We start from the raw sequence: 26,549 nt of genomic DNA on the forward strand, positions 1-26,549 counted from the left end.
GTAACATCTGTATCTACACGATTAAGCATCTACGTCTACAGGCGTCGCGCTCGCTCGTGTTGGATTCGCTTCGAGACGTGGACCTACGTGTTCAGAGAAGACATCGCAGAGCGCATTGGAGAGTTCCTTTGGTTTCTCCTCGACTCTAACGAGGGCGATGAGAAGCGGGTACAACTTCGGCATGTTCTTCGTAAAGTTGGTCGCGTCGAGAGCCCGGACGGCGTCGAGCGCCTCGACGCACACGTGGGCGTACATGCGCGCACACTCACGAAGATCACCGCCTCCCTCTATGTCCAGACGCGAGTACGATTCAAGTGCCGCGATCACTATGCGAGCGAGTTGATCCGTCCGAAGACTGTCACCATCGGACTGTAGCGTCGAAAGCGTTCGAAGCGTTAGCGACGCGGCGCTCACTTCGACCGTCAGAACCAAAGCCTTTGCCTCCTCTGTTGAAGTCGAGACTTCTACGTCGAGAGCCCTGAGCGATCGCGACGCGTCGGACGCCTTGTCGTACACGCTCTCGAGCACGTCCAAAAGCACGAAAAGTGTGTCCACGTTGAAATTCTGCCGCGTGACTGTCCCTTCGGTGCACAGATCGTGCGCCGCAGATACCAAAAGAATTTGAGTTTTGACGCGCGTGAGCGCCGCGCGAGAGAGCGCCGGATCTTGCTCGCCGTGCAAAAATAATTCAAACTCGGGATCCGTCGCGTCGAAAGCTTTCTTCAGCGCTTCCATACACTGATGCCACTCGCGTTCTTTCATCAATGGTGCACCGCTGATAAGAAGACGCTTGAAGGCGACGACACCGCACGCGGCGAGCTGTTCATGCTCGCGCTCGGCGAGACTGCACAGGAGGTTGAGCAAGCACGGAAGAATCCCAGCTTCAACGATGGGTTCATGAAATTGAACCGCCAGGTCCACCACGAGTTCCAAGCATCGCGCACACGTACCGAACAACCAGGAATCGATGTCCTCTGTCGCGACCTGGTAATCGTCATCTCCATCTGTCACTTGCGGGACGATGTCTGCTCGAACGTGATCGAAAATCGGGAACAAGATTCTACTGTACACTCGCGCCCAGAAACCGGGGGCGAACGAGCTCCCGTGGAATTTGAGCGTATCGAACAGGACCTCCAGCGCAGACGTCCTAATCTCGGTACGCGGATCAAACGTCAGCTCGGAGAGACCGGCGAGCAAGGGAAACCAAAAGTGCGTGTGCGCATCCGCGTCAGTGAAGCACGTCGTCGCCTTTGTCGACTTTGTCGGCGTGATCTCCACCACTCCATCCGATATGAGCTGTTTCTCTGAAGCAACTGTCTCTTCGAGGTCCCCGAGCGCCCCCTCTGCGAGCTTTAGAGCACAGAATCGTAAGAATGCGAGAGCGTTGAGGCAAACCTCGGAACCCACTTCAGAGTTGGTGAAAGCAACCAGACAGTTCACGCAGTCAGTGAACGCCACTGCATCCGACTCGATGATGTAATGAAAGTGCTCACGAATGATTCTTTCGATAGTTTGGAATGCTAAAGACACCACCTGCGCGTCCTCATCCGCGGCGGCTGTCGTAAAAACCATGAACATCGATTTCCAACCAGACTTGATGTGTGACACGCGCGCTTGCACCATCTGTGAAACACACCGGATAATGAGTTCCCTGATTTCTACAGCCGGAGACTGACGCATCACCACCACAAATGGACGTAAGAATTCATTCTGAAAGGAATAATTAGCGAGCTCTGTGCGACTCAAAAATTTCATCGCCAACTGGCGAAGAGAATCTACCACCGTCATGGAAATTTGCAAATTCGGGGAGCATCCAACAGTGACAAAAAAGTCACTCAGCACATGCCAAACTCGCGCCCAAATGAAACGAATGCGATCCATATTGAACGACGCCACCTCAACGATTTTTGTGAGTGCGTAAGCGCGCGGGTGCTTTGCGGATACCTCCTCAATGGCGAGTTCACATAGGCTCCGGACGAAATCGACAATTGCGTCGCCGCTCAAGTTCACGCTCACGTGAAACAAATGTGCGAGTTCATCGGGATGTAGCGGCGCGAGAACGGCGGGATCAGGCGGATGCATATCATCACCCCCGTTCAGTTTCACCTCGAGCGCTTGCGCCATGACTTGAGCTGACTCCGTGAGCACTCCTGCTTCGTCCGTAGGTGGCCCCTGTCCCACGTTACTTCGCTTCATCGACGAGCGTCTGAACAATCTAGGACGCGTCTGCACGTTCTCGTTCTCTTCCCCAGCGAAACCGGAATCCATGAACAACGAACTGTCGTTGAACCCATTCGCAAGTGCGTACAGATGCTCGTACCTGCTCACGCACGCCATGACTTTGGTCCACATCGCGGTTCCGAGATCGTTCCCGTTCTCAATCGCCACTCCAACGAGTGTCTTCACCGCTACTACGTTCTTTGAGCGCATCTTGTGCGGAATGTGCAAGCTCGTGAACTTTGTGAGCGTGCTGATGAAGATATCGCGCGTTTCCATCATTCCAACTGAGGCCGTGAAACTGACCATACAACGGAAGCAGTCCAAACACGTCGACACCACAGAAACGCTCTCGCTATCTTCAAATGCCGCGCTGAGAACGGACAAAATCGGATTCCAAATCAGCTCGAGCATCGGCTTCGCGCATTCCACCTCGGTAACCGTTAGAAAACCCTTCGTTTTAGCCGCGCGATCGCGAACTTGGCTGATGAGATCCGCGGTGTCGATGTGCAACGTCTCCTCACCTCTCTTGCCCGACATCAGAGAGAAGAGAACATCCATCCCGAGACGAGCAGAAAAGTTATGCTTGTCCTTCTTTTCGGCAGCCGTGATAGATGTATCTTCGACGGTCTCTTTGAGCTTGATTTCATTGTTCACGATTCGATCGTACAGATCCTCCAGCACCTTGTTCGGTAGGTCCTGTCCATCGTCAATGCCGCGGTTATTACGAATGAAGCCTTCCTTGGTCATCTTGTTCTTCACCTGAGGGTTGTGTGCATCGGTATTCAGCATGATAATCGAAAATGCGAGCACGTACGCCGTGTCCGCGCTCTTATAGATCGTTGGGTTGAGTTTGTGGTAGCGTTCCGCAAATTTTTCCATAAGTCGATCAATTTTCTGAGACTCGCCCGGTAGACGGAATCCCTCCAAAAACTTACGAATGGCGTCGTCCAAGGTTAAACCCGTAAAATCCAAAGAGTCTACGTACGCATGCATGACTTTGAGCATCCGTTCATCCCGCTCTCCTAAATAATCACCGATTACTGTTTTATCCAGTCCCGGCGTGTTCTGCAAGAAGGCAGCAACTTCCTCGTGAGATTTCCCAAGGCGGCCAATCGATTGCAAGTACTCGAGGCCTTTCTTCGCCTTCTTGTTGAACAAAGAAACTCCGTGTTGAAATTCTTGTTTGTCTGCCTTCAATTTGGCTATGCTGTCTCCAAGGTTCACTTCCGCTGAGTTTGAAATCTTGAGCGGCGTCAACGTCGACGTCCCGGGCTCTGATTCGTCCGTTGCTTCCATCCTTGCCGCGATCTCACCCCCATTGAAATGCGCTTTGACCCATACGTTCAGCGCTGAGATCAGAGTGGTCAGACATTCGAGCGCTTCCGCCTTGAGCAACGACTCGCGAGCGGCATCGGGCCCGCTCGCCTGACTGACATCGATCCCTTGGGCCACGCGCACCAACGACGAGACGCTCCGCTCAAAAATATTTTGCCCGTCCAAATCGCAATCGTAGTTGACGAAAAGATCGACCATGAGTTGTGCATCGACGCATATGATTTGAAACCCTTTCACTAGCGTCGCGCGTTGGCTGTACGCGCTCAGCGGCGTTGCCTCTGAGAGTTCGAGAGGCTTGAGAAGTAGCATCGGGAAAAAGAACCCGATCTCTGCCTTGAGATACCCTCTGTATCGAGTGAGTAGAGTCAAAAAGATCGAACAAGATAGCTGATACGCCTCCGACACGTTTGGCGTCGAGTTGCTAACGATTGCGTCGCAAAGATACTCTCTCATCACGTTGGCAAAACGCGGGCTGGATGAGAACGCGCGTCCTGCGTTTTCTATGATGATCTTCAGAAGCTGAAGAGCGATGATTTTGCTCCGCACTAGCGCCGCACCGTTCAATTCAGATCCTGGTTTTTTCGCAAGTTTACATAGAGAGCGGAAAACCAGAAAAGCGTCGAGCTCGAGATCGGACGTTCCGTTGCCCAAGCATGATTTTGTGATAGGCGATGAGACATCTTCCAGCGCCTGAGTGGCCGTTTTCACCGGAGTCATCGGCGCCGTGTCGTGATCAAACTCTCCATCTGTAATCTCTCGCTCTAGTGCATCCGATTTTACGGCTGTGTCCGGATCTGCGAAGTAGCTCAACGATCCCACCGAGTTCATATCCGTCGCCACTTTGTTCATAAACGACTGCACCGCATTCGACATGGTCGTGACACTATCGACGTCCGTCGAAGATCCGATCGGTCTGAGCAAATCAGCAACGACGATTGTCGGCGCTGACGCATGCGGATCATCCCTTTCAAGCCGATGAAAAACTGTCGTGAGCATTTGCGTGAGCGTTGCCTTGGCCGTGTTCTGATTCACCTCCGATTTGCTTGACAGGTATATATTGTAGCACGTGCGAACTGTGCGCAGCAATGCCCTGTCATGTACCTCAAAGGTGCTACTACTCGTGGCCGTGAGCACACTCTTCAGAACTTGCAACTCCAGCGCCTCGTCTCGGACATCTGCCGCGCCGCATATTGCGTCGACGATATCCCAGGCGTGACGCTCCGAGTCGTGCTCAGCTCGCTCCGCGCTCCGCTCCGCGACACCCTCGCTCGGGGAGTTCGCCGGGATCTCTTCAACGTTAAAAACGTCGCTCGAGCTCTCCGTGCGCTCGACCTCGCCGGGAGGCGCGCGTGCGCAACCAGCGACGATGCCACGCGCAATGAGATACTGCGTCGCCCCCAGTGCCGCGTTCATGACGCTCGTGGACCCGCTCTCCATCGACGCCACGATCGCTGGCACCACCACATCTAGCTGCCGAACGTTCAATCGCTCGCTCGACGTCGACGCCGACGTCCCATCGTTCGCGAGCGCTTCTAAACTCCCATCCCGGGCGACTCTCAACGCCTCATCCAGCGCCGTCGTCGCCGTGGCCACCGCCGCCGCCCCACGCGCCTTCCCTCTGCGCTCGCACGCCTCCCGACACGGTGTTAACGCCTGTTCGACGTGCCAGGACGCGCTCGACGCGCGCATCGCGCGTGAAGCGTCGCTCACGTCTACTTCCGTGCGTTCGGAGTTTTTTGCTCGGACACAGATCCTCCGTCTGAACGCTCGTTCACGACGTGATACGAACCCTCGTCGCGCGCTTTCGGTCTCAAACTCGTGTATTCACGCGCGCGCGCGCGGTTTCGTCCGCGCTCGCACACCACCGCGTCGCACACTACCGAATCCGCGTCGACTCTTCAATCGCGCAACAAAAGGATTACATCTTCCGTCTTCACTCGTCAGACTCCGCTCGCGATGTCCGCGAGCGCCGCGCTCACGGTGGTGAACGCGAACGGGCGTTCGGTGTACGAGCGAGAGCTCGGGTCGAGCGCGGACGTGCGTGCGCAAAACGAACGCGATTCGAACGAGACAGCTGGAGTTTTTCAGATTTCCTCGTTTTGTTTACATCGGTGACGACTGACGACGACCTCGTTCGCGGACGCAGAGCGTGGACACAGACGCGCACGTCAGGGAACTCATCGGACGAGCGGCGTTGGATTTCGCGGACGCGCGATCTTGGGAATCGTCGGCGACGTACCTGCGATTGGTGGATCGGTTCAACGACGCGGACGCGCACGGGTATCGCACGAGCGGTGGCGGACGGTTCGTGCTCACACTTCGCGGACGGCTGCGCGGAAACGCCGGGGATGAGACGATCAGACAGTTTTTTACCGACGCACACGAGGCGTACGCGATCGCGAAGATGAATCCGATGCGCGACGAGGACGAGGATTTGGGCGAAGCGTTCGATCGAGCGGTGCGGGAGAGTTTCCGGAGACGATTGGCGCCGCTCTTTCCGTTCGCGCGAACCGACGAGTGATTTGACCATTGATTCGTCGTTACCTGTTGTAACATCAAAACCTAGCACGATCCTAGCGTATCGATCTCTCTACGACTCAGACGACCGTCGCGTTTCGAGCTGAGCTCGTTTCTACCATCTCCTCACTCGCTCGCGCGTATTCGCGCACGTTCGAGCGCGTCGATTCGATCGCAGAGCTCCATGCGTGTTGTCCACGCCGCCGACGTGGTCGCGCCAGCGCACGAGCGCGCGCGTACGAGCGAGCGAACGAACAAGAAGCGTCGGTCGCGCGCCACGAAGATCATCACTCGCGCCGTCTCCTTCGGCGATCAACGCGCCGGGAGCGTGCGCAGGGAGGTGCTCCGCCGAGAGGAGCGACAAAAGCTCGACGGTGGGGCGGACGCGGATTTCTACTCGCAACCGCGGTTCGTGACGCACGTGGACGACGATTTCATCGCGCGCGTGACTGAGCTGTATCGAAGGCGTCTGCCGAGAAACGGAAGCGTTTTAGATCTGTGCTCGAGCTGGGTCTCGCATCTGCCGAGAGAGATCGAGTATAAAAAGGTTTGGGGACACGGTATGAACGCCACGGAGCTCGGGCGGAACGATCGATTGGACGGATTCTTCGTGAGAGACTTTAACGTGAATCCAAAAATCGACGCCAAGGACGAAACGTTCGATGCGGTGACGATTTGCGTGAGCGTGCAGTATCTTCAGAGACCCGAGGAGGTGTTTGCGGAGATTTTCAGAGTGCTCAAGCCCGGTGGTGTGTGCGTGGTGACGTTTTCGAACCGATTGTTTTACTCGAAAGCTGTCAGCGCGTGGAGAGATGCAACTGGTTACGCCCGAACGCAACTCGTCAAGCAATACTTCGGGAGCGTGAACGGTTTCACCGCCCCTGAGGCGATCACCGATCTCGACGACGTCGTGGATGATTCTCTGTTCGGGAAGCTCCGTAGACTCTTCGCTCGATCGCAGGGCGATCCATTTTACGCCGTCGTCGCGTATCGAAACTTCAAGCCCATCGTTGCGGAAGACTGTACCAGACTCATCGAAGACGGCGAGTGTCTCACCGATTCCTCGTTCGATTCCATCTCTGACTGATTTTAGATTTTATCCTCGCTCGGCGCTCGCACGCGCCCCATCACGCGGTGGAAGACGCTGTATTTTAACAAATCTGCCAAAGCGCCAACTGCTCCTCGCAGAGATCCTCCCGCACAACGCACCGCGCTTCGTCCCATGCGCGCCCGCGTCGCCATAGCGCGCGTCGCGCTCGCGCTCACCCTCGTGTTCGCCCTCTGCTCGTCGTCCGCGAGCGCGCAGGACGAACCGCACGAGCCGAGCGTCGATCCTCGAGCGTACGAATCCTGCTCCCCGAGAGAAGCCCCGGCGCTCGAACGATGCGCGTACGTCAGAGAGAACCCACTTTGCGCGCGCGACGTGAGTTTTTTACCCTACCTCGAGTGGCACTACTGCGCGCTGCGCGGCGACGCCTTCGCGAGCGGGATGGGGGCGACGATCCTGACGCTCGGGTTGTTCGCGGCGCTGGCGACGACGGCGGAGCGGTTCTTCGTTCCGGCATTAAAAAACGTGAGTCGCGCGTTGAGGTTGAGTGACGACATCGCGGGGGCGACGTTGCTATCGTTTGGGAACGGGGCGCCGGATATCTTCGCGCAGATCGCGGCGTTGAGTCATCGGGACGCGGCGGAATCGTTGGCGCTCGCGGTCGGCGCAGTGACAGGCGCGGGAACGTTCATCGCGAGTTTCGTGTTTCCGTGTGTTATCGTGATAGGGGTGTCAAGAAACGGAGGTGAAAAGTTGGCGCTGAACAGATGGGCGTTCGCGCGGGACGTTGGGTTTTATTTCGTCGCCGCGGCGTTGGCGTGCGGATTCTTCTTGGACGGGAGCGTGGAGGCCGTTGAGGCGGCATCGTTATTCGGTCTGTATCTCGCGTATCTCTTCGCCTTGCTCGCGAAGCGGCGCGTTCGGCGGGTGTGGAATCGAGTGCGGTCGTTCTTCAACGACGATAGCGACAGTGATTCCTTGGAGTGGTCGGACGACGAGGACGAGATGCACGAGCCCATGCTAGAAGAGGTCGGCCAGAACAGAGACGACGAAGCTGAAGAGGAAAGGGAAGACGTAGAGCGAGCTGATGGCGAGAGGGATGAACCCGAAAGTGGTGATGATCATGGAACGGCGTCTACGAGCGATACCGACGAGGCACGTAGGCCGGTTGTTCGCGAAATCATGAACAACTTATCGCACGCGTTCAAGAAGCTGAAGATTCCACTCATCACGATTCTTCGGCTGACGATGCCGGAACTTGGTCGAAGCGAGCGATTAGCGCTGAGAGAGGTGATCGCGTTGCCGATCGTCGCGCCGTTATTCATGTTGGTCGCCACCGGAATTTTACCTGGAAGCATGAGTCTGGACGCTGTGTGCTACGGAATCGCGGTGTCCATCTTTTGTTCATTCATCCTCGCACACGCTTGGCCGCATATTGACGGGATGCGATCAATTAGAGCAGTGTTGACGACTCTGGCATTCTTTCAATCCGTTTTGTGGATGAATACCGTCGCGAGTGAGGTCGTCTCGTTGCTCAGCGCCATCGGAAAGGTGAGCGGCGTGAGCGAAGCTTTGCTCGGTGCCACCGTTCTCGCGTGGGGTAACTCCGTCGGCGATTTTGTGTCCAACACCGTGGTAGCGTACGAAGGTAACCCGAATATGGCTATTGCCGCTTGTTTCGCCGGGCCTCTGATGAATCTCCTGGTGGGTACGTCGTTCGGACTTTTGCTTCACATCTCCCAGTACGGTCCGGTTACCGGCTATGTCATGCCGAACGAGCTCGTGCTATTGTGCGGTGGTCTGCTCTTTGCTTTGGGCTACGCCCTCATAATTATTCCTCTCGTTCACAGATGGCGCATCGGCAAGACGGCCGCGTACGGCATGATTGCCTTTTACGTTCTGTTCTCGATTATTTATGCGTTGACGTCCACGCACAAAATTTTTGCGCAGCCATGGATTGGTCCGCCACAATAGTTTCTTCTCGTTGTCGTTTTGCATACATACGGTATATTACACGCAGCTTACAGTGACCTGGCGTAATCCTTCGCCTTCTCCAATGAACCATTGAAAGCCTTCGCAAGCGCTGTCGCGGCTTCCTTTTCATTTTTTGGCGTACATCCTCGTTCAAACAGTCGGATCCAGTGTCTCTTTCGAAAGTTTATGAACCAGTTGTTCACCTGTGTCGCGTCAAGCTTCGTCATTTCGATAAGAACTTGCTTGTCGTCTTCGCTCGGGTACGGCCACACGATGTTGTCGCTCCACCACTTCTTCAGAATATCCGTAGACGTGTCGGGAAGCTTCCCTTTCTTCCGCTTACGCATGAACTCTGTCTTGAGCATCGTGATGCTACTCGCGTATTTACGCTTCAGATCTTGCCGCAGTCTCTCTTCATGATTTCGACGCTGATGCTCGCTCGCTAAAATTTGATCGAAATCGTCGCTTACTGCTTCGAGTTCATCCTCGGTCGCCGGCGCGTGTCGCTTACTCTCAGCCGCCTCGCCACGCCGCGATGAATCGACATGAACGACGTCTGTCTTCACCTTGTGCGCTCGGTTCTCGAGACTTTTACAGCACCTCTTGGCATCTTCATAAAGGGAGTGCAGCTCCTTGACGTACGTCTCAAGCTCGTGCGTGCAATCGCGCATGAACTCATCCAAATCGCACGACGCGACATCGAGCGCCATTGCCGAAGACTCGTACGCTTCCTCGCTCATGACCTGCACGGAGTATAGCATCGCATCCTTCTCCCGCTCGAGCGCTACTGCGGCGTCACCGTGTGCACCTATTTTACGACATTCGTAGTACGCCTCGACGAGCCTGGCGTACATCGGATGCGCGCGTATCGCGAGCGTCATCTCTTCCGAGTCTGTGCTTTCGCTCGAGCACGCCTCCCGAGCCTTGGCCCCTAGAAACGCCTCCATGTCCTCACCGAATCCCGGAAACCCATCGACGTCGCAATCGAAATAATTCACGCTCGGATCGCAGAAGTACTCGCTCGCGCCGCACCCGAAGACATCCCATCCCTCGCCCGAGCTCGCGTCCGCGCACTCGCCGAACATATCGGCGCCGAGCGTCTCGCCCGTCTCCCTGAGCGCAATGTCTCCCTTCGCCCTTCGCGCTCGCGCGCTCGCCCGTCACACCACCGTATTCTTTACCTCACGCGCCAAGTCGTCCACGCCGCGCCCTGACGCTCGACGACCGCCCTCGCGTCGGCGCGCCCGAAATAGGCTCGCGTTGTTAGCGCTTCATCCGCGTCCCGCGCCGCCGCACCGCGCGCCTCGCCATCCGAGACCAAGATCCGCTTCCGCGCGCGTCGATGCGCGAAGCGTTGAGATGCGCGTTCGGTGCGCTCGCCCGCGCCCGCGCGAGCGCATCGAGCGTCCCGTCGACGAGCGGCGGTGGTGCACAGCTCGAGACTTTCCAAAACATGACACGCATTCGATGCGATTCCGCGCGCACTCGCGTCGCACGACGCGCGTACGCCACCGAAGACGACGCGATTGCGGACAAGGTTCGACGAGAAGTGCGCGCGGGCGATCGACCGGCGTTCGTGGACGTCGCAGCGCACGTGTTCGGTACGGAAGACGACGCGTCGTTGGGACGCGCGAAACGCGCGCGAGGCTGGGACTGGCACGCGGTGCAGCTGTTAATCGCGTGCGTCCCGGCGGCGTTGTCTTACGCGGCGGTGATGGAGATTGAGCGAACGTACGTGCCGCAGTACGCGCGTGAGATGGAGAAGCGAGAGGCGAGGCAGCGGGAGAAGGTGCTGGAGACGACGCGCGCGGACGCGATGAAAGGGACGCACGCGCAGGAGGCGATGGAGCGGAGATTGGCCGAGCTCGAGGCGCGCGTTCGCGGGATGGAGGAGACGAAGGCGGCGGAGAAGACGGCGGAGAAGGCGAAACCGGTCACAGTGAAAGGGCAAAAAAATAGTTGACGCGTCGTCGATGAGGGGTCGACGCGCCTTGCAACGTATCGTACACTCGCGTTTAGATTAAAACTTCCCCCTGAGCCTCCCCTTTTTCGGCGCCCTGAAATCCACGCGAACCTTATCGTCCCCGATATCTCGCTCCTTCGCGTAAAAGTGATAACTCTCCACCAAGCGCGTCAACTGCCCGACGGTGTGCTGCAACGCGTTCAGCTTCCGGTCCATGCTCATCGCTCGCAAATCCTCCCCGTGTCGCTCGACCAATCGCTCGACCACGCGCGTTTGCTTCGGCGTCAACCGTTTCGGCGCCGCGTGCCCCGTCGTGCGCGTCTCTCCGCACGCCGCCAGCTTTTCATCCGTCGTGTCCGCCGCCGCCGCCGCGCGCGTCCGCGCCAGCCGCACCACCTCGTCGTCCCGCGCCTCGTTCCGTCCGCCCCGTCCGACGCGATTCGGGTCGCTCGCGAGTCCACTCCGCGCGTAGTTCGCCCCGGGCGTGCGCTCGACGTCCCAGGACGTCGTGATCGCCGCGTCCGAAGCGCCGCCGGGTAAAACGACGGCGGCGACGTCGACCAAAGCCTTCCCGACGGCAAAGTTCTTGGTGCCGCCCACCCTGGCGGGGCGCTTCCCCGCCGCCGCGCGCGCGCGTTTCTTCCTCCGGAGGCTCCCGCCCATGTGTGCGTCGACGAGTGCGGCGACCGCGGACGCGGCGGGCGCGGGACGAGCCGCGTCGCGACGCGGCGGCGTACGTTACAACGCGTCGATTCCGCGCGCGCGCGGCGTTCACATCGCGGCGTCGCCCTCGAAGTATTTCATCATCATGTTCCCGAGCAACGCGTCGTCCACCGTCGCGTCGCGATGCGCCCCCAAGACGCTCGCGAGACGCGCGGCGAGCTGATGTTTACACCCCACCGTCTCCCCTCGATTCACGCACTCCCAAAAGAAACTTCGACACGAGCAAAAGTGCGTGGGAAAACACAAATACGCCCGTTTCTCCCCCTGCGCGCCGTCTCCGCTCGCCACGACGTACATCGCGCGTCCGCTTCGCGCCGCCGTCACGCGGCGCACGCGCCCGCTCTGCAGCGTCTCCAGCGCTTTTCGCACCGCGCTCTCCCCCCACGTCCACGCCAGCGCCTCTAGGACGTCATCCGGCACGTCCACCGCTCGGTTTTCGTCGCGCGCGCTGAGGATTCGCGCCGCCAGCGCGTCGAAGACACCGCTCGCGATCGTCGCCGTTGAAAATTTGTCCATCGCGTTCGAGCTCGACGCGCTCGCCCCGAACCCCCGGGCGTCGCCCGCGTCCGTCGCGGACCTCGACGCGGGCGCGGTGGACATGAACGCCGGCACCGTGCTCCCGTGGGCGCGCATGACGCACCGTCGAGCGCGCGAATGCCGTCACTCGTCGTCCACGACCGCCATCGCGTGAACATGTCCCACCGCGCCGTGGTCCATCGCGGCGAGCGCTCGGACACTTCTCGAGGACGCCGAACGCGTCGACCGCGCGCCCGAGGACGCGCGCGCGCGATCGACGCCGGTGGCGACGGCGGTCGGGACGAATGATTCATCGAAAGCCATCGCGACGACGACGGACGCCGATGACGACGCGCGCGCGACGGGCGATGGAGCGGACGCGCGCGCGCGGGTCCACGGCGACGTCCTCGCGCGCGATGGCGCGCGCGATGGCGGGACGATCGCGCCGGGGACGCGGATGACGACGCGGGCGAGCGCGTGGACGCGAGACGCCCCGCTCGCGCGCGCGGTGGCGGTCACCGCGGCGCGCGAACGCGAGCTCACGATTCTGAGTCATACCTCGGGCGTCGATCGCGTCCGTGGGGGGGCACGCGCGCGAGGCGGCGTTGAACACGCGCGAAGCGGCGGGCGCGACGGCGCGGTTGGTCGCGACGCGGCGCGAGACGTGACGACGCGCGAGCGATCGATCGCGTCGACGACGACGACGGACGCGCGACGGGGGGGAGGGGTGTAATCGTAGCGCGTGCGCGTCGCGGGGGCGCGTCGCGCGGGACGCGCGTCGCGATCGATTCGATTCGACGCGGTCGGCGCGCGGGCGTCGCGTAGATCTCTCGACTCCGCGACGCGCGACGGGACGGGCGACGGGACGGGCGCGCGACGCGATTGCATGGATCCCGACGCGCGCGCGCGCGTGGACGCGATCGCGACGCGCGGTCGCGTCGCCGTCGTCGGTGACGATTCCGTCGTGTACAAGGATGAGTGCGTGTTCTCCTTCGACGCCCCGCTGAGCGCGAACGGGGTGTACGTGAACTGCGAGACGCTGTTCGGATACGGTCGACGGTACGTCGAGCTGGATAGCGCGCGAACGGGGTGCGGGGCGTACGTCAGGGTGAAGACGACGCGCGCGCGGCGGGCGGAGGTAGAGGCGAGCGAGACGCCGACCACGCTCGGGTTCGGCGTCGACGGCGGCTTCGCGAGCGAGAGCGATGCGTGGGAAGAGACGACGACGTATAGTTTGGTGTTGGCGCCGGATTTCGACGACGTGAGTCGGGAGCTTCCGTTGGAGGGGTTGCCGGAGGCGCTGAGCGCGGCGTGCGAACGCATCGCGCGAAAGCGGGGATTTCACGACACGGAGGAGACCAAGGCATGGCAGGAGACTCGCGAGGTATCGAGGTACGCGCTGGAGCTCGCGCAGGAGGATAATGGGAAGAAGATTCCGAGCGATCCATCGAAGTGGCGATGCGAGGAGACGGGTGAGAGCGGGAATTTGTGGGTCAACCTCAGCGACGGGCACATCGGAAGCGGTCGACGCCACTTCGACGGATCCGGGGGGAACGGTAGCGCGCTCAGGCATTACGAAGCGATGAAAGCGCAGGGAAAACATTACCCGTTGGTCGTGAAGCTCGGCACCATCAGTGCGAAGGGTGCAGACGTGTACTCGTACTCCCCGGACGAAGACGACATGGTGGAGGATCCGTATTTGGCTGAGCACTTGAGGCACTGGGGAATTAACATGGTATCCATGGAGAAGACCGAAAAGAGCATGGCTGAATTGCAAATCGAGCTCAACAAGGGCTTTGAGTTCGATAAGATCACCGAAGCCGGGTCGAAGCTCGAATCCGCGCACGGTCCTCGACTCGTTGGTTTGAAGAACATGGGGAACACGTGCTACTTGAACTCGGTGATACAAGCGCTCAAGCAAGTCCCCGCAGTGTGCGATCGATATTTTGACAAAGATGAGATCTTCTCCACCGCGCCCGAGAATCCCGTGACGGACTTCCCGACACAGATGTCCAAACTCATCAACGCTCTCGTCTCTGACGAGTATGCGACTCCCGAGGCCGAGAACGCCGCCGTCGCTGTTTGTCCGAGAATGTTCAAACAGCTCGTCGGTAAGGGCCATCCCGAGTTTAGCACGGGTGGTCAACAAGATGCGGTTGAGTACTTCCAACACTTACTCGAGACGATGACGCGAGCTGAACGCGCGGCAGGTTCCAGACTAAGCGAAGGCCCGCCCACCGCGGCGCAGTTCACTTTTGAGCTCGAAGACAAGGTGACGTGCGTCGAGAGCGGAAACGTTCGGTACTCCGTTCGTAAGGACAACATCTTATCCCTCGAGGTACCCTTGGACAAGGCGACGAACAAAGAATCTGTCGACGCGTTCAGAGAGCGAGAGCTCAAGAGGGCGAAGACAGAGTCGGATGACGTCGAGGAAATCGTGCGACCGGAAGTTCCGTTCTCTGCTTGTCTGGAAGCCTTCGGCGCCACGGAAACCATCGAAGATTTCTACAGTTCCGCGCTCAAGCGTAGGTCGATAGCGTCGAAGACGACTCGCGTTAAGACTATGCCGAACTTCCTCGCTGTGCAGCTCAGGCGTTACTTTGTGGGCGAAGACTGGACGCCAAAAAAGCTCGATGTACTTGTGGACGTGCCGAAAACGATCTCTCTCGAAAACTTGCGCGCAATGGGGTTACAACCCGATGAGATCGTGCTTCCAGAAGACGAGACGGCTAACACTGCGGCTTCATCGGCACCAGTTCGAGTCGAACCCGACGCGGCCATCGTGAGCGCTCTCATGGCCATGGGATTCAGCGAAAATGGTAGCAAACGTGCCGCTTTGGCGACAAACAACGCTTCAACGGAGCTCTCAATGGAATGGGTGTTCGCTCACATGGAGGATGTCGACTTCAACGATCCGCTTCCAGATCAGAGCGCCGCTTCAGAGCCAGCGATGGCGGCGTCGGATCCAGAGTCTGTGACCATGCTCACGTCAATGGGTTTCGATGAAACCGCGGCAAACGCCGCACTCAAGGCGTGTTCTGGGAACTTAGAACGAGCGGCGGACTGGCTTTTCTCGCACGCGGACGATCTTCCATCTGCGATCGCAGAGGTGAACGGTGCGTCGACGTCCGCTGACGCATCGGAGGGAGCGGGTAGCGTGTCCTTTGACGGTCCGGGCGAGTACGAGCTCTTCGGCATCGTCAGTCACATGGGTGGAAACACTAATTGCGGTCACTACGTCGCACACGTAGAGATAGACGGAAAGTGGTACATCTTCAACGATCGAAAGGTAGCGCTGTCGCTGAAACCGCCGACGGATCTTGGGTACTTGTACTTTTTCAGGCGACGTTGAACGCGCTAACGACTTGATGTGGAATACATGTTCTTCTAAATGACGCCTAGCATCTAATTTCGCAAGACACCGCAGTCCGTGATGACGAGCGCCCTCGTCGGCTTCACCCACGCGGACTTTGCTTTCTCTGCGCGCGAATCACCCACAAGACTTGCGATGGCGTTGTACGTGCGTGCCGTGGACGTTGGCTTGAAAGTTTTTTCGCTGGCGAGCCTGTTCACGACATCCAACCCCTCGACGACGCGTCCGAACACGATATTCTTACCGTCCAACGAAGGCACCGGTGCTGGCCCCGTGGTGATCAAAAACTGCGCCGTCGTGCCGTATTCCCCATCCTTCTGCGCGCTCTCCAAAGCCAGAGAGACCGTGCCCGGTCGAAAGTGCTTCCCCGCAAACGCCGACGCCCGAGTCACGTCCCCGTTCTCGAACCCTGTCCCGAGCGTCGCAACCTGCCCTAACCTCGGCGTTCCCGCCTTACCACCCACCACGTACCCGTTCTCTCTATCGATCTTATGAAACGTCGTCCCTCGCAACGAAGGCTCGCGCGCGTCCTCGCCCTCGACGAGTCTCAAAAAGTTCCTCGACGTGTCCGGCGCCCCTCTCTCATCCAGCTCGATCACGATCCGTCCGAACGTCTCTGGAACTTCACACAGCGCGTTTCCGTCCATCGCGCGCGACGCGTTCACCCCCGACGCGCACGCACCGACGTCCAGAAAGACGCGCGTCCCATCATCGCGTGCGATCGATGATTTCGCATTCACCACCGTCGCGATCGACACGAGCGGCGTCACGACGCTCACGAGACGACGACGCACGCGTGTAGACGGTCCGCACCGCGCGGTATGGTTTTGACTCGCGCGCACGAGCATGTCGACGCGACAGACGTCGGCGAGTGATGACTTTTCCACAAAAGTTTGGACACGAGGGTGCCCAGATCGGCGACGCGTCGCGACACTTCCTCGCGCGCGCTCGATCGCGATGCCGCGTCACAGGATCGCGTTCGGGAACAACAAGGGCGGAAGCGGGAAGACGTTCATGGCGGTGCGTCGATGGCGCGATGCGGCGCGACGCGAAGACCGAAGACGTGATGGAATTCGACGAATTCGACGGTTTGAATGTCGCGTGCCTCGACGCGTGCGACGGTCGCGACGAGCGATGGGAGGGAGACTGACGGGACGCGCTCTACGACGACGTAGTTTCAAGTCGCGTGCGAGGCGGCGAGGGCGAGACCGGAGTCGAGCGTGGTCGTGATCGACTTCAGTTTATACTCGGATCTCTCGGCGCTCATGCTCGGGGGGAGCGCTCGGGAAGGGATCGGGGCGCCCATGCGTGGGTTGCAGACGTGCGTGGACGCGACGGATGAGGATTTAAGGGCGGAGGGGTTGGTGCGCGCGCTCGAGCGCGCGGCGCAGGCGCGGGAGGCGAAGGGACGCGGCGGCGGTAGCAGCGGCGGTGGTCAACCGCGCGGGAGCGTCTTCGGCACTTGGTTCGCCCGTGGGGGGAAAGTGAGCGAGCCGGAAACGGAGGTGAACATTCTGGAGTTTGCAATTCGTCCGAATGAGTTTAATCCGGAGATTCCGAAGAATGTGTACCTAGTTGCGGGCGCGGGGACTTGCAGTTGGGGAGAGGAGACAACAGCGATGACGGATGCAAACGATGTTCAACTCTGGGCACGCACGGGAGACGAGTGGATTGGAGCTGGAAAGGTGTTCTCCGACGCGGTGGACGCGCTTCCAAAGGAGGTTGACGCGGTTTTCGTCGACACTGATCACTTGTCTGCGTGCGTCTTGACCAAGCTTGCGTTCGCTGCAATGGACGCCATCGTGATTCCTCTCTCGTACAACGACATGGACTTCAACCGATTGTTCGCGGACATTACGAAGAACGCACTCATCACGGACGTCTTGCGGGAGATGCACGAGCGCGGACAGCTCCGAGCTCTGGTGAAGAAGTTTATGTTCACGCGTGTCGGCAGTACGGCGAACACGCCGAGCGTGACAAACGGTGGCATCTCATCTCCTTTCACGCCAACGAAAACATCTTCGGCGCAAATGGACGATATGGCGAGACAGATCTGGACCGTGTGCGACCAGCCGGTATACAAATCTCTGTTCACGGATGTCAGCGAGCTCGAGAGCAGCGGAAATGCCGTGCAAGCCTTCTCGCAAAAGTATTTTGGTATGTTCAAACTCGTTCCCGAGCTCGCGTCGCTCATCTCCACCATGAACGGTATCCCTGTGTGCGGAATGACGTCCAAAACGTACACCGCTGCGAACGGTCTGAGCGGTAGCACGGGCGCCGCCGTGCTCAATAGCCTGAAGGCAGAAATCTCGGCAAGTACACAGAGCATCCTTGACGAGCGATACAACGCCCCAATCTCCGCATCTTCTTAGTGTCATTAGCGACAAAATAAATATTGTAATCATCACACCTATCGTTCGACGAGCGAGCAAAATGCGTTCGCGCATCATCGTCGTCGCCCGACTGTCTCTTCCCGAACCTCCGTTGCCACAGCCGCCGCGCCTCTCCTCACCCGCAGTCTCTGGCGCCGCACCCGAAAACATGCGCGTCAAGCGCGCGCGAAAAGTGCGTAAGTATCTGCGCTACTACCGTTCCGCCCACGGATTCCGCGAGCCGTACAAGGTGATCGTCGACGGAAACTTCATCGCCGCCTGTGAAAAGCTGAAGCTCGGCAAAGCCAAAGACGCCGTCGCAAAGTACTTGGTGAGCTCCCCGCGAGACGTCAAGGTGTTCACGACTAGGTGCGTGCAGGATGAACTGCGAAACATGGGACCGGAGTACAAGGGAGCGAGTATGCAGACGAAGGAGTTGAATTTGGTCGGTGGCGGACCGGCGCCGGGCGAGGCCACGGCGAGCGCATCCATTGTGGACGCGTGCGGGGTGTCCAACGAGGAGCGGTTCGTGGTGTGCACGCAGGATGAAGATTTGAAGGAAAAGTTACGGAAGTGTAAGGGAGCGGTGCCCATCGTGTTCGCGCACACGAGCGGATTGCAGATGGAGCCGCCGCCGGACGCCACGGCGGCTGGCTTGACGTCACAGAAGGAGCAAGTGCAGGGATTGAGCGAGAAGGAGATCCGGGCGCTCGGTGTGGAGGAGAAAGATATTCGGGACGTCTACCGCGTCAAGACGTCGGTCAAGTTCAAGAAGAAGTCAGGCGGAAAGAATCCGTTGAGCTGTCTGAAGAAGAAAAAGAAGGAGCCGGCAGTCGTCGCGCAGCCGAGCGGCGAGAAGAAGAAGCGTCCGCGAAGAAAAAAGCAGAACAGTGAGGGCGCGACGAATTAGTCGTCGTCGCTGAGCGCGAATATTAGCTTGTAGGATTTCGATGATGAATCATTCATTCACTTGTTACACGTTTCGGTGACTCGTCACGTCTCCATTTCAGCCGGGCCCTTACCGCTCTCAACAGTCGCCTTGGACTCAGTGATCGCAGCTCGAAGCTCTTCAAAGTTCGCAAGCGCTGATTCGTCTCCACCGCGAGAACGAATGAGCTCCTCACCTTGTTGCAAGTGCTCCAACGCGATGTCAAACTCTAGTGCGCCGTGGTGCGCATATGCGAGCATGTACCACACGTCCACGTTATCGTCGCGCTCACGAAGGAGCTCACACAATATGTCGATCGCGGTCTCCGTTGTCGTGTCGAGCTCGAGCAGGAGCTTCGCGGTCTCGAATCTAAATTCGAACGAGACATCGAACTCGCCTTGGAACTCTTCAGCGCCATCCTCACCTTCCTCGTCTCGATGCATCGCCGTCTTGCGCCACATCGACAACGACTCTTTCAAAATGCTCAGCGCCTCGTCAGTCTTGCCTTGCTCGCCCCGCAAGCTCGCCAACAGCTGCACTGGCTCCGGCGACTCGGGATCGCTCGCCCTCGCGCGCTCGATGAGCGCTTCAACCTGCTTGCTCGTCTCCTCGTCTGCCTCATCCGCGGTTCCGAGGATCTGTTCCGCTAGCGCGCAGCACGCCGACGCGTGCTGCCCTTGCGCGTGTTCGTCGCCTTGACTCGCTTGCGCCTCTAAAATCGCCAATCCCTGCCTCGTGCACGTCGTAGCGGCCTCACCATCGTCCAACAACTGTCCGAGATACATAAACTTCTCGTACCCAGCAGTGGGCGAGAGCATCGCCGCCCGCTTCAGCGCCGCCACCGCCTCCTCTTGTCCCCCGAACTCCGCGAGCGCCAACCCGAGCGCCTCCGCGATCGCCGCGTCGCTCGGATTTCTCCTCGAGGCGTTTCGCAGCGTCGCCAGGCCCTCGTCCGCGCGACCCGAGTCGAACGCCGCGTTCGCCTCCTCGATCACCCCATCGCTCGCCACCGCGACCGGTTTCGTCCCAGACGACCCCTGCGACGCCTTCGCGCGCTTCTTCACGCCCGGTTTCTTCGCCTTGACGCTCTGTCGTCCCCCCATCGCGCGCTCGAGCTCGAACGCACCCTCGTGCGCACGAAGGCTGAATTACGCCCTCGCGCGCGTCGCTCGAGCGCTGAAACCCGTCGACGTCCCCGCGCGGTGTCCCTCCGACCCGTTCGCCGCGCTCGAGCGCGCGCTCGAGCGCGAGGGCGGCGCGAGGCGGCGCGAGGCGCGTCAATGTGGCGGCGGCGCGCGCGTTTTTCGCACCCACCGACGGGCGCGCCTTTGGAATTTTCATCGACCGGTGCGCGCGCCTTTGGAATTTTCATCGACCGACCGATGGGCGCGCCTTTGGAATTGGCATCCACCGACGCGCGATGACGCCCGTCGCCGCGCGCGCGTCGTCGACGCCCCGAGCGATGCCGCGCCGGGAGGTTGGCGCGAAGACGATCGGCGCGGCCGTCGTCGCGCTCGCCCCGGCGCGGGCGGTGCGCGCGCCGGGAAGACGATCGAGATCGTCGATGACGTTCTCGGGAGCGGCGTCGAGCCGGTGCGTGGAATCGACGTCGTGCGCGTGAACTACGAGACGCGGATCGCGGGGGGGGGGCGGGTGGACGCTGGGAAGTTTTTTGTCTTCGGCGTCGGCGCGGGAGAGGTCGTGCGGGGGTTCGACGCGCTCGTGGCTGGGGATGAGTCGACGCCGGCGATGCGCGCGGGCGGGAAGCGACGGGCAGTCGTGCCGGCGTCGATGGCGTACGGCCAACGCGGGGCTGGGTGCGATAAGGATGGGAATAACTGTCGGATTCCACCGGGGTCGGATCTCGAGTTTTACGTCGAACTGTTGGAGGTGAAGTGAGCGGACGCGTTCGACGTAGACGCTCGATGTCGGCTTTCGATCGTTCAATTCGGCGTGGAGGTGTTATATTTTTGTAAATTACAGCGAGTGCGTTCAAATGATGCGGCGATGTACGTCCGATGCGTTGATTTCGAAAAGTGCGCGATGCCGTGATCGAGCGTCTCACTTCAGACTCGCGCACGCCTTTTGCGCCGCGTCGTCGAGGTCGCTCGCGGTGATGATGGTAAGATCCGAGGAAGACAATATCGCGTTGCCAGCCTCGACATTCGTGCCCTCTAAACGAACGATGAGCGGAACTCTGAGGTCGACTTGCTTCGCTGCGGCGACGATGCCGGCTGCGATGACGTCGCATTTCATGATGCCGCCGAAAATGTTCACCAAAATGGCCTTCACCTTGGGATCGGCGGTTAAGATTTTGAACGCCTCGACGACTTGCTCCTCGCTCGCGTTCCCGCCGACGTCCAAGAAGTTTGCCGGCGAGCCGCCGTAGAGCTGAATGATGTCCATGGTCGCCATAGCCAAGCCCGCGCCATTCACCATGCACCCGATGTTGCCGTCGAGACCGATGTAGTTCAAGTCAAACTTACCCGCCTGAACCTCCCGGGCATCTTCTTGAGAGTGATCGCGAAGGGCGAACGTTTCACGCTGGCGGTACTCCGCGTTATCGTCAAAGTTCAACTTGGCGTCCGCGGCGACGAGCAAGCCCTCCTCGTCCTCCGCGAGCGGGTTCACCTCGACCATGGTACAGTCGCCTTTCGCGAACGTGTCGTAGAGCGCCAACAGCTGCTTCGCCGCGTCATCCTTGTGCTTCTTCACTCCCAGCTTTTCCACCAACTCATCCGCCTGCGGTCGCGTCATCCCCTTCACGATGTCCAGACGCATCTTGATGATCTTCTCCGGCTGCGTCGCCGCCAAGTCCTCGATGGACGTCCCGCCCTCCGCGCTCGCGATCACCAACGGTCCCGCGCTCGCCCGATCGAGCATCAGCGCGAAGTACATCTCTCGCGTCAGCTTCAACTTCTCCGCGACGTACAACACGTTCACCGGTTTCCCCGCCGGTCCGCTCTGTTTCGTCACGAGCGTTCCTCCCAACATCTTCTCCGCCGTCGCTCTCGCCTCGGTCTTCGCCACGACGTGCACCCCTCCCGCGAACCCACTCGCGAACGTGCCGAGTCCGCGTCCGCCCGCCAATATCTGCGATTTCACCACCACCTCCCGTCCTCGCAGCGCGTCGCACGCCGCGTCGACGTCGTCCAACGTCGCGCACGCGACGCCGATCGGGACGCGCACGCCATTCTTCATCATGATCTCCGCCCCTTGGTACTCGTGCACGTTCAGATGCCTGCGCGCGCCCGCGAGCGAGAGCGCGCGCGCGCGCGTCGTCGCGCGTCGCGCCCGGCGCAGCATCGTCGCCCTCGCGCGCGTCGGGCGGTGTCGACGCGCGGTCGTCCGTCGAGCGGTGTCGTCCACGTGGCGGTGTGTGCGCTAAACCCTACATACTGTTCGCCCACACGCGTCTCGGCATTCGACGCCAACGGTCGTCGCGTCCGCACTCGATGGCGGCGACGACGGACGCGCGCGCGTCCACCGCGCGCGCGCTCGGGGCGATCGGTCTGTGCGCGTTGGTGGCGTCGGTGGTGACGTACACGCGCAGGCTCACGGGACCGTTCAAGGCGAGCGCGGCGGTGACGTGGTTGACCCTCGGCCCGAGCGCGGTGTTGATCGGAATGGACGACGCGCGCGTCGAACGCGCGGTGGTGCGGGCGGAGCGCGCGCGGGGGGGTGAGACGCGGGTTCGAGAGGTTCGCCAAGGGTCCGTGGACGCGGTGCGAGCGATTTTGGGGACGAAGGGAGGGGATTGACGGACGCGCGCGCGGCGGCGCGGTCGGATGCGTGACGTAGGATACTATCGCTGTACAACAGAAAGCTATTCTTCTATTCGAGCGTGTGTCAGGCGTCGGCGTTTAGTCCTCGCCCGAGGCGCAGCGCTCGCACGCGCAGTCGAAGCCGTACCACTCCTTGAGACGCGCTCGGCGAGACGCCGAGCGCTCGTTCGCGTCGACGTAAGTGATGTTGAACTCTTCACCCGCGCGCACCGGTCGAAGGGTGCGTATGGTGATCGCGGCGTCACCATTTTCCCACGACACGTGCGCGTTCGGCGCGCACGAGTGATTGAACAAAGACGCGGTGAAATACACGGCGGTTCCGCTCGCGGCGCCTCTCGCTATGGCGTCGATGCCCGCCGTCATCGTGGATTTGAAATCAGCCCCGGCGCCGACCATCGCCGGGGGAATCTCCACTCGAAACGAGTTCAGGTGCAACCTCGACGTGGTCTTCGCGTACCACTCGAGCGACGGCGTCCACTCGAGCGCGGGTCTCGCCCGAGCGAGCGCGCTTCGCAACGTCTCCCACTCCTCCACCCACTGCCTCGGCGGCGCCTTCTCCACCCCGTTCGCGCTCACTAAGAACTCTAACGACCCATACTGAAGTGACCCACTCGCGATCATCGTCGCCGCTCGAGCCACGACCAAGGGAAACTTTAACGCCCGCGCGTCGCAGCGCGCCTCCAACTCGTCGAACTCGATGCCTCGCTCGCGCTCAAACTCCACGCGCCCCGCCCGTGCGCACGCATCGGAGCAAAACCGTTCGCCACCGCTCTCTCGCACGCACGTCTCGCACGCGATCGCCCGTCCGTTCGCCCTGGACGGCGCGCACACGAGCGGTCGCTCGTGGACAACCACCGCCTCGCCGACCGCGAAATCCCTCGCCGCGTACGCCCCGCGCCCGCTCGTCGCGGTCTCACCGACGAAGAACGCGCCCTCGCGTCCGTACGTGGGCACGCGCCGCGCCTCGCTCGACGCCGCGCGCGCGACCGCGCGCAGGGACGACGCGACGCGCATCGTCGACGAAAAGTGTCGACAGTGGATAAGACGTTCGCGCCCACGCGCGCGCCGCACACTCGCGCGACCGACGCGCGCGACGGGCGATAGGGACGATGGTGATGTCGGCGCGCGTCGCGCCGCGCGCGGGGGCGATCGGGGCCCGGCGCGCGCGATGCGCGACGCGATCGACGACGACGACGAGGACGACGACGCGCGCATCGGTCACCGCGCACGGCCCGACGTCGTGCCACGGCGGCGCGCATCTCACGAGCGAGCGCAAGGCGGAGCTCGAAGCGATCTGCGCGGCGATCGGGCGGGCGGGTAAGGGGATCACGGCGTGTGACGAAGGCCCGGGGACGATCGGTACGCGTTTCGAGAACGTGGGGGTGACGAACACGGAGGAGAACCGACGGGCGTACCGACAGATGCTGTTCGAGACCCCTGGGGCGAACGAGTACCTGAGCGCGGCTATTTTGGATCCGGAGACGCTGTATCAAAAGAGCACGACGAACGGGAAGTTGTTCCCGGAGGTCCTGAGCGATTTGGGCATCGTCCCGGGCGTGAAGCCGCACCTCAAGGTGTACGCGCTCCCGGGACAGAGTGGGGCGACCGTGATGCAAGGCTTGGACTCGCTCGCGATGCGTCTTGAGGAGTATAAGAAGGCTGGATGCAAGTTTGCCAAGTGGCGGTCGCCGATGGACATCGACATCGCGAACGGTCAGCCGAGCGAACTCACGATCGAGACCAACATGAAGGACTTGGCTCGATACGCCCTCATCTGCCAAGACGTCGGTCTCGTGCCGATCGTCGAGCCGGATATCTCGCTCAAGGGTGATCACGACCTCGAGACCGCGGTGCGGGTCAATCTCAAGGTGCAAAGCATGCTCTTCAAGTCCATGGTCGACCACGGCGTGTACATGGAGGGCGCCTTGCTCAAGTCCAACATGGTTAACCCGGGGAAGAAGTGCCCGATCAACTACACGGTCGACGAACTCGCGATCGCGAACCTTCAAGTATTCCGACGATGCTTCCCGACCGCCATGGTGAGCGCCAACTTCTTGTCCGGAGGTCAGTCGCTCGAAGACGCGTGCGCGCGCCTCGACGCCATCAACAAGCACAAGACCGCCAAGGACCCGTGGAACCTCTCCTTCTCTTGGTCTGCCGCGCTTCAAATGCCGCTCTTCGAGCTCTGCCGCGGTAAGACGGAGCTTCCGCTGAAGGAGATGGGCGAGCTCTACATCGCAGAGCTTGAAAAGGCTGGCGCCGCCGCGCTCGGCACGTACAACCGCAACGGCAAGGAGGGCGACCACTCCGCCAAGTGAGCGATCGAGGACGAATAGACCGACGTGTGCGCGCGTATGCATTTATTAATTCAAGTTCCTCAACCCTAACGTTACCACAGGGCGACGCCATCGAACGCGTTCGCGTCGTAGTCCCGTCGGCGTCCCGCTCGGACCAAAAAGCGCGCGTCACCCTTATCCACCGCATACACGCGCGCGCGACCGAGTCCGCGCGCACTCGCCCGCCTCGGAGTTTACACGCCATGACACTCGCCCTCGAGCTCGCCCGCGCGTCCTCTCGAACGCTCGGTGCGACAAGACGCGTCGATGATGCGTCGAGACGTCGACAGGCCGTGCGTCCGCATCGTCCCGTTCGCGCCGTCGCCGCCGACGACTCGACGACGACGACGACGACGAGTCGACGTGGTTTTGTTCGCGACGCCGCGTTCCTCTCGGCGCTCGGGTTGTCGCTCGGGCCATCGACGCTCGCGCGGGCGGAGACGGAGGGCGGACGCGAGCGCTGCGTCCTCGTCACGGGCGCGAACAGTGGAATCGGGCTCACGGCGGCGCGGCAGATTGCTGCTCGAGGAAAAACAGTCGTCGTTGCGTGTAGAAGCGTTGAGAAGTCCGAGCGCGCGGTGAGAGAGATTCGGGCGGACGTCGGAGCGGACGCGCGGGTGGTCGCGCTAAACGTCCCGCTCGAGTTGACGGATTTGGCGAGCGTGCGAGAGTACGCGTTGGCGTTGCTCAATCGGCACGACTTAGAGCTCGAAGTGTTAGTGTGTAACGCCGGGATCATGGCGGCGCCGCTCGAGCGAACGAAGCAAGGACACGAGCTACACTTTGGGATTAATCATTTGGGGCACTTTTTACTCGCCGACGCGCTCACGCCCGAACTTCGGAAAAACGGCGGTCGTGTCGTGAGCGTCTCGAGCCTTTTGGCGATGATTGGAGATTTTGCGCTGGATCTGGACGACTTAGATTGGAAACGACGCGATTACGATCCGTGGTACGCGTACGGGGCGTCGAAGGCGCAGAATGTCTTGTTCGCGGACGAGCTTGCTCGTCGGGAGGCCGAACACGGCGTGGTGGCGAATAGTCTGCACCCAGGCATCGTGACCACGAACTTGGTTCGATACTCGGTGCCGAACATGGTGCAATCTAATCGCGACTTGGAGAAGGAGCGGGCGAGCTTCCTTGGCCGGCTCGCGAGCAAGGCAGGCATTCGCAACCCGGACGAGGGCGGACGCACGTCCACGTGGCTCGCGACGGCCGATGAAGCTGGCGATGTCACGGGTAAGTTCTTCATTGACCCTGGCTTGGTTTATCCGGGGGCGACGCGCGCGCAGCTCGTAGAGGCGGGCGATTGGTTCTTGACGAGTGGCACTGAATTCCTGGCACCGCAGCTTGGCTTCCCAGACAAGCTGTTCGAGTGGCGCACAGAGGAGAACGCCAAAAAACTCTGGGCCAAATCTCAAGAGATGGTGAGCGAATACACGATCTAGGTTTACATCACACG

The 26,549-nt window shown here is 60.5% G+C and overlaps 19 protein-coding genes across 19 annotated transcripts; 11 read left to right on the top strand and 8 right to left on the bottom strand.

Annotated features, from left to right (window-relative positions):
• Positions 1–21: 21 nt before the first annotated feature.
• On the bottom strand, positions 22–5,244 carry OT_ostta04g04260 (Armadillo-like helical; the record flags this gene model as incomplete). Its single annotated transcript, XM_003078912.2, has 1 exon — positions 22–5,244. The coding sequence occupies one exon, from the start codon at positions 5,242–5,244 to the stop codon at positions 22–24; it is 5,223 nt and encodes a 1,740-aa protein (XP_003078960.2).
• Positions 5,245–5,511: 267 nt separating this feature from the next.
• OT_ostta04g04265 (Longin-like domain) lies at positions 5,512–6,076 on the top strand (the record flags this gene model as incomplete). The annotated part of the gene is made up of 2 exons (XM_003078913.1): positions 5,512–5,592; positions 5,702–6,076. 2 exons carry the CDS (start codon positions 5,512–5,514, stop codon positions 6,074–6,076), a joined length of 456 nt encoding a protein of 151 aa, XP_003078961.1.
• A 180-nt stretch (positions 6,077–6,256) lies between these two features.
• OT_ostta04g04270 (Methyltransferase type 11) lies at positions 6,257–7,159 on the top strand (the record flags this gene model as incomplete). Its single annotated transcript, XM_003078914.1, has 1 exon — positions 6,257–7,159. One exon carries the CDS (start codon positions 6,257–6,259, stop codon positions 7,157–7,159), a length of 903 nt encoding a protein of 300 aa, XP_003078962.1.
• Positions 7,160–7,294: 135 nt separating this feature from the next.
• On the top strand, positions 7,295–9,094 carry OT_ostta04g04280 (Sodium/calcium exchanger membrane region; the record flags this gene model as incomplete). Its single annotated transcript, XM_003078915.1, has 1 exon — positions 7,295–9,094. The coding sequence occupies one exon, from the start codon at positions 7,295–7,297 to the stop codon at positions 9,092–9,094; it is 1,800 nt and encodes a 599-aa protein (XP_003078963.1).
• A 47-nt stretch (positions 9,095–9,141) lies between these two features.
• OT_ostta04g04290 (Homeobox KN domain) lies at positions 9,142–10,179 on the bottom strand (the record flags this gene model as incomplete). The annotated part of the gene is made up of 1 exon (XM_003078916.1): positions 9,142–10,179. One exon carries the CDS (start codon positions 10,177–10,179, stop codon positions 9,142–9,144), a length of 1,038 nt encoding a protein of 345 aa, XP_003078964.1.
• Positions 10,180–10,436: 257 nt separating this feature from the next.
• On the top strand, positions 10,437–11,057 carry OT_ostta04g04300 (unnamed product; the record flags this gene model as incomplete). Its single annotated transcript, XM_003078917.2, has 1 exon — positions 10,437–11,057. One exon carries the CDS (start codon positions 10,437–10,439, stop codon positions 11,055–11,057), a length of 621 nt encoding a protein of 206 aa, XP_003078965.2.
• A 57-nt stretch (positions 11,058–11,114) lies between these two features.
• OT_ostta04g04310 (Ribosome biogenesis protein Nop16) lies at positions 11,115–11,720 on the bottom strand (the record flags this gene model as incomplete). Its single annotated transcript, XM_003078918.1, has 1 exon — positions 11,115–11,720. The coding sequence occupies one exon, from the start codon at positions 11,718–11,720 to the stop codon at positions 11,115–11,117; it is 606 nt and encodes a 201-aa protein (XP_003078966.1).
• A 108-nt stretch (positions 11,721–11,828) lies between these two features.
• On the bottom strand, positions 11,829–12,413 carry OT_ostta04g04320 (Zinc finger, SWIM-type; the record flags this gene model as incomplete). The annotated part of the gene is made up of 1 exon (XM_003078919.1): positions 11,829–12,413. One exon carries the CDS (start codon positions 12,411–12,413, stop codon positions 11,829–11,831), a length of 585 nt encoding a protein of 194 aa, XP_003078967.1.
• Positions 12,414–13,182: 769 nt separating this feature from the next.
• OT_ostta04g04330 (Ubiquitinyl hydrolase) lies at positions 13,183–15,648 on the top strand (the record flags this gene model as incomplete). The annotated part of the gene is made up of 1 exon (XM_022984586.1): positions 13,183–15,648. The coding sequence occupies one exon, from the start codon at positions 13,183–13,185 to the stop codon at positions 15,646–15,648; it is 2,466 nt and encodes an 821-aa protein (XP_022838839.1).
• A 53-nt stretch (positions 15,649–15,701) lies between these two features.
• OT_ostta04g04340 (Cyclophilin-like peptidyl-prolyl cis-trans isomerase domain) lies at positions 15,702–16,316 on the bottom strand (the record flags this gene model as incomplete). The annotated part of the gene is made up of 1 exon (XM_003078922.1): positions 15,702–16,316. The coding sequence occupies one exon, from the start codon at positions 16,314–16,316 to the stop codon at positions 15,702–15,704; it is 615 nt and encodes a 204-aa protein (XP_003078970.1).
• Positions 16,317–16,626: 310 nt separating this feature from the next.
• OT_ostta04g04350 (P-loop containing nucleoside triphosphate hydrolase) lies at positions 16,627–18,041 on the top strand (the record flags this gene model as incomplete). The annotated part of the gene is made up of 2 exons (XM_003078923.2): positions 16,627–16,689; positions 16,845–18,041. The coding sequence occupies 2 exons, from the start codon at positions 16,627–16,629 to the stop codon at positions 18,039–18,041; spliced, it is 1,260 nt and encodes a 419-aa protein (XP_003078971.2).
• Positions 18,042–18,102: 61 nt separating this feature from the next.
• OT_ostta04g04360 (unnamed product) lies at positions 18,103–18,951 on the top strand (the record flags this gene model as incomplete). Its single annotated transcript, XM_003078924.2, has 1 exon — positions 18,103–18,951. The coding sequence occupies one exon, from the start codon at positions 18,103–18,105 to the stop codon at positions 18,949–18,951; it is 849 nt and encodes a 282-aa protein (XP_003078972.2).
• Positions 18,952–19,034: 83 nt separating this feature from the next.
• On the bottom strand, positions 19,035–20,072 carry OT_ostta04g04370 (Tetratricopeptide repeat-containing domain; the record flags this gene model as incomplete). The annotated part of the gene is made up of 1 exon (XM_003078925.2): positions 19,035–20,072. The coding sequence occupies one exon, from the start codon at positions 20,070–20,072 to the stop codon at positions 19,035–19,037; it is 1,038 nt and encodes a 345-aa protein (XP_003078973.2).
• Positions 20,073–20,431: 359 nt separating this feature from the next.
• On the top strand, positions 20,432–20,868 carry OT_ostta04g04380 (Peptidyl-prolyl cis-trans isomerase,FKBP-type,domain; the record flags this gene model as incomplete). The annotated part of the gene is made up of 2 exons (XM_022984587.1): positions 20,432–20,491; positions 20,527–20,868. 2 exons carry the CDS (start codon positions 20,432–20,434, stop codon positions 20,866–20,868), a joined length of 402 nt encoding a protein of 133 aa, XP_022838840.1.
• A 162-nt stretch (positions 20,869–21,030) lies between these two features.
• Positions 21,031–22,275, bottom strand: OT_ostta04g04390 (Succinyl-CoA synthetase-like; the record flags this gene model as incomplete). Its single annotated transcript, XM_003078928.2, has 1 exon — positions 21,031–22,275. The coding sequence occupies one exon, from the start codon at positions 22,273–22,275 to the stop codon at positions 21,031–21,033; it is 1,245 nt and encodes a 414-aa protein (XP_003078976.2).
• Positions 22,276–22,424: 149 nt separating this feature from the next.
• OT_ostta04g04400 (unnamed product) lies at positions 22,425–22,730 on the top strand (the record flags this gene model as incomplete). The annotated part of the gene is made up of 1 exon (XM_003078929.1): positions 22,425–22,730. One exon carries the CDS (start codon positions 22,425–22,427, stop codon positions 22,728–22,730), a length of 306 nt encoding a protein of 101 aa, XP_003078977.1.
• Positions 22,731–22,832: 102 nt separating this feature from the next.
• Positions 22,833–23,768, bottom strand: OT_ostta04g04410 (SET domain; the record flags this gene model as incomplete). The annotated part of the gene is made up of 1 exon (XM_003078930.1): positions 22,833–23,768. The coding sequence occupies one exon, from the start codon at positions 23,766–23,768 to the stop codon at positions 22,833–22,835; it is 936 nt and encodes a 311-aa protein (XP_003078978.1).
• Positions 23,769–23,863: 95 nt separating this feature from the next.
• OT_ostta04g04420 (Fructose-bisphosphate aldolase, class-I) lies at positions 23,864–25,072 on the top strand (the record flags this gene model as incomplete). Its single annotated transcript, XM_003078931.1, has 1 exon — positions 23,864–25,072. One exon carries the CDS (start codon positions 23,864–23,866, stop codon positions 25,070–25,072), a length of 1,209 nt encoding a protein of 402 aa, XP_003078979.1.
• Positions 25,073–25,293: 221 nt separating this feature from the next.
• OT_ostta04g04430 (Short-chain dehydrogenase/reductase SDR) lies at positions 25,294–26,535 on the top strand (the record flags this gene model as incomplete). Its single annotated transcript, XM_022984588.1, has 1 exon — positions 25,294–26,535. The coding sequence occupies one exon, from the start codon at positions 25,294–25,296 to the stop codon at positions 26,533–26,535; it is 1,242 nt and encodes a 413-aa protein (XP_022838841.1).
• Between the last annotated feature and the right edge of the window lie 14 nt (positions 26,536–26,549).

The sequence above is a fragment of the Ostreococcus tauri genome (assembly GCF_000214015.3).
Source record: "Ostreococcus tauri WGS project CAID00000000 data, contig chromosome 04, whole genome shotgun sequence".
Classification (NCBI taxonomy): Eukaryota; Viridiplantae; Chlorophyta; class Mamiellophyceae; order Mamiellales; family Bathycoccaceae; genus Ostreococcus; species Ostreococcus tauri.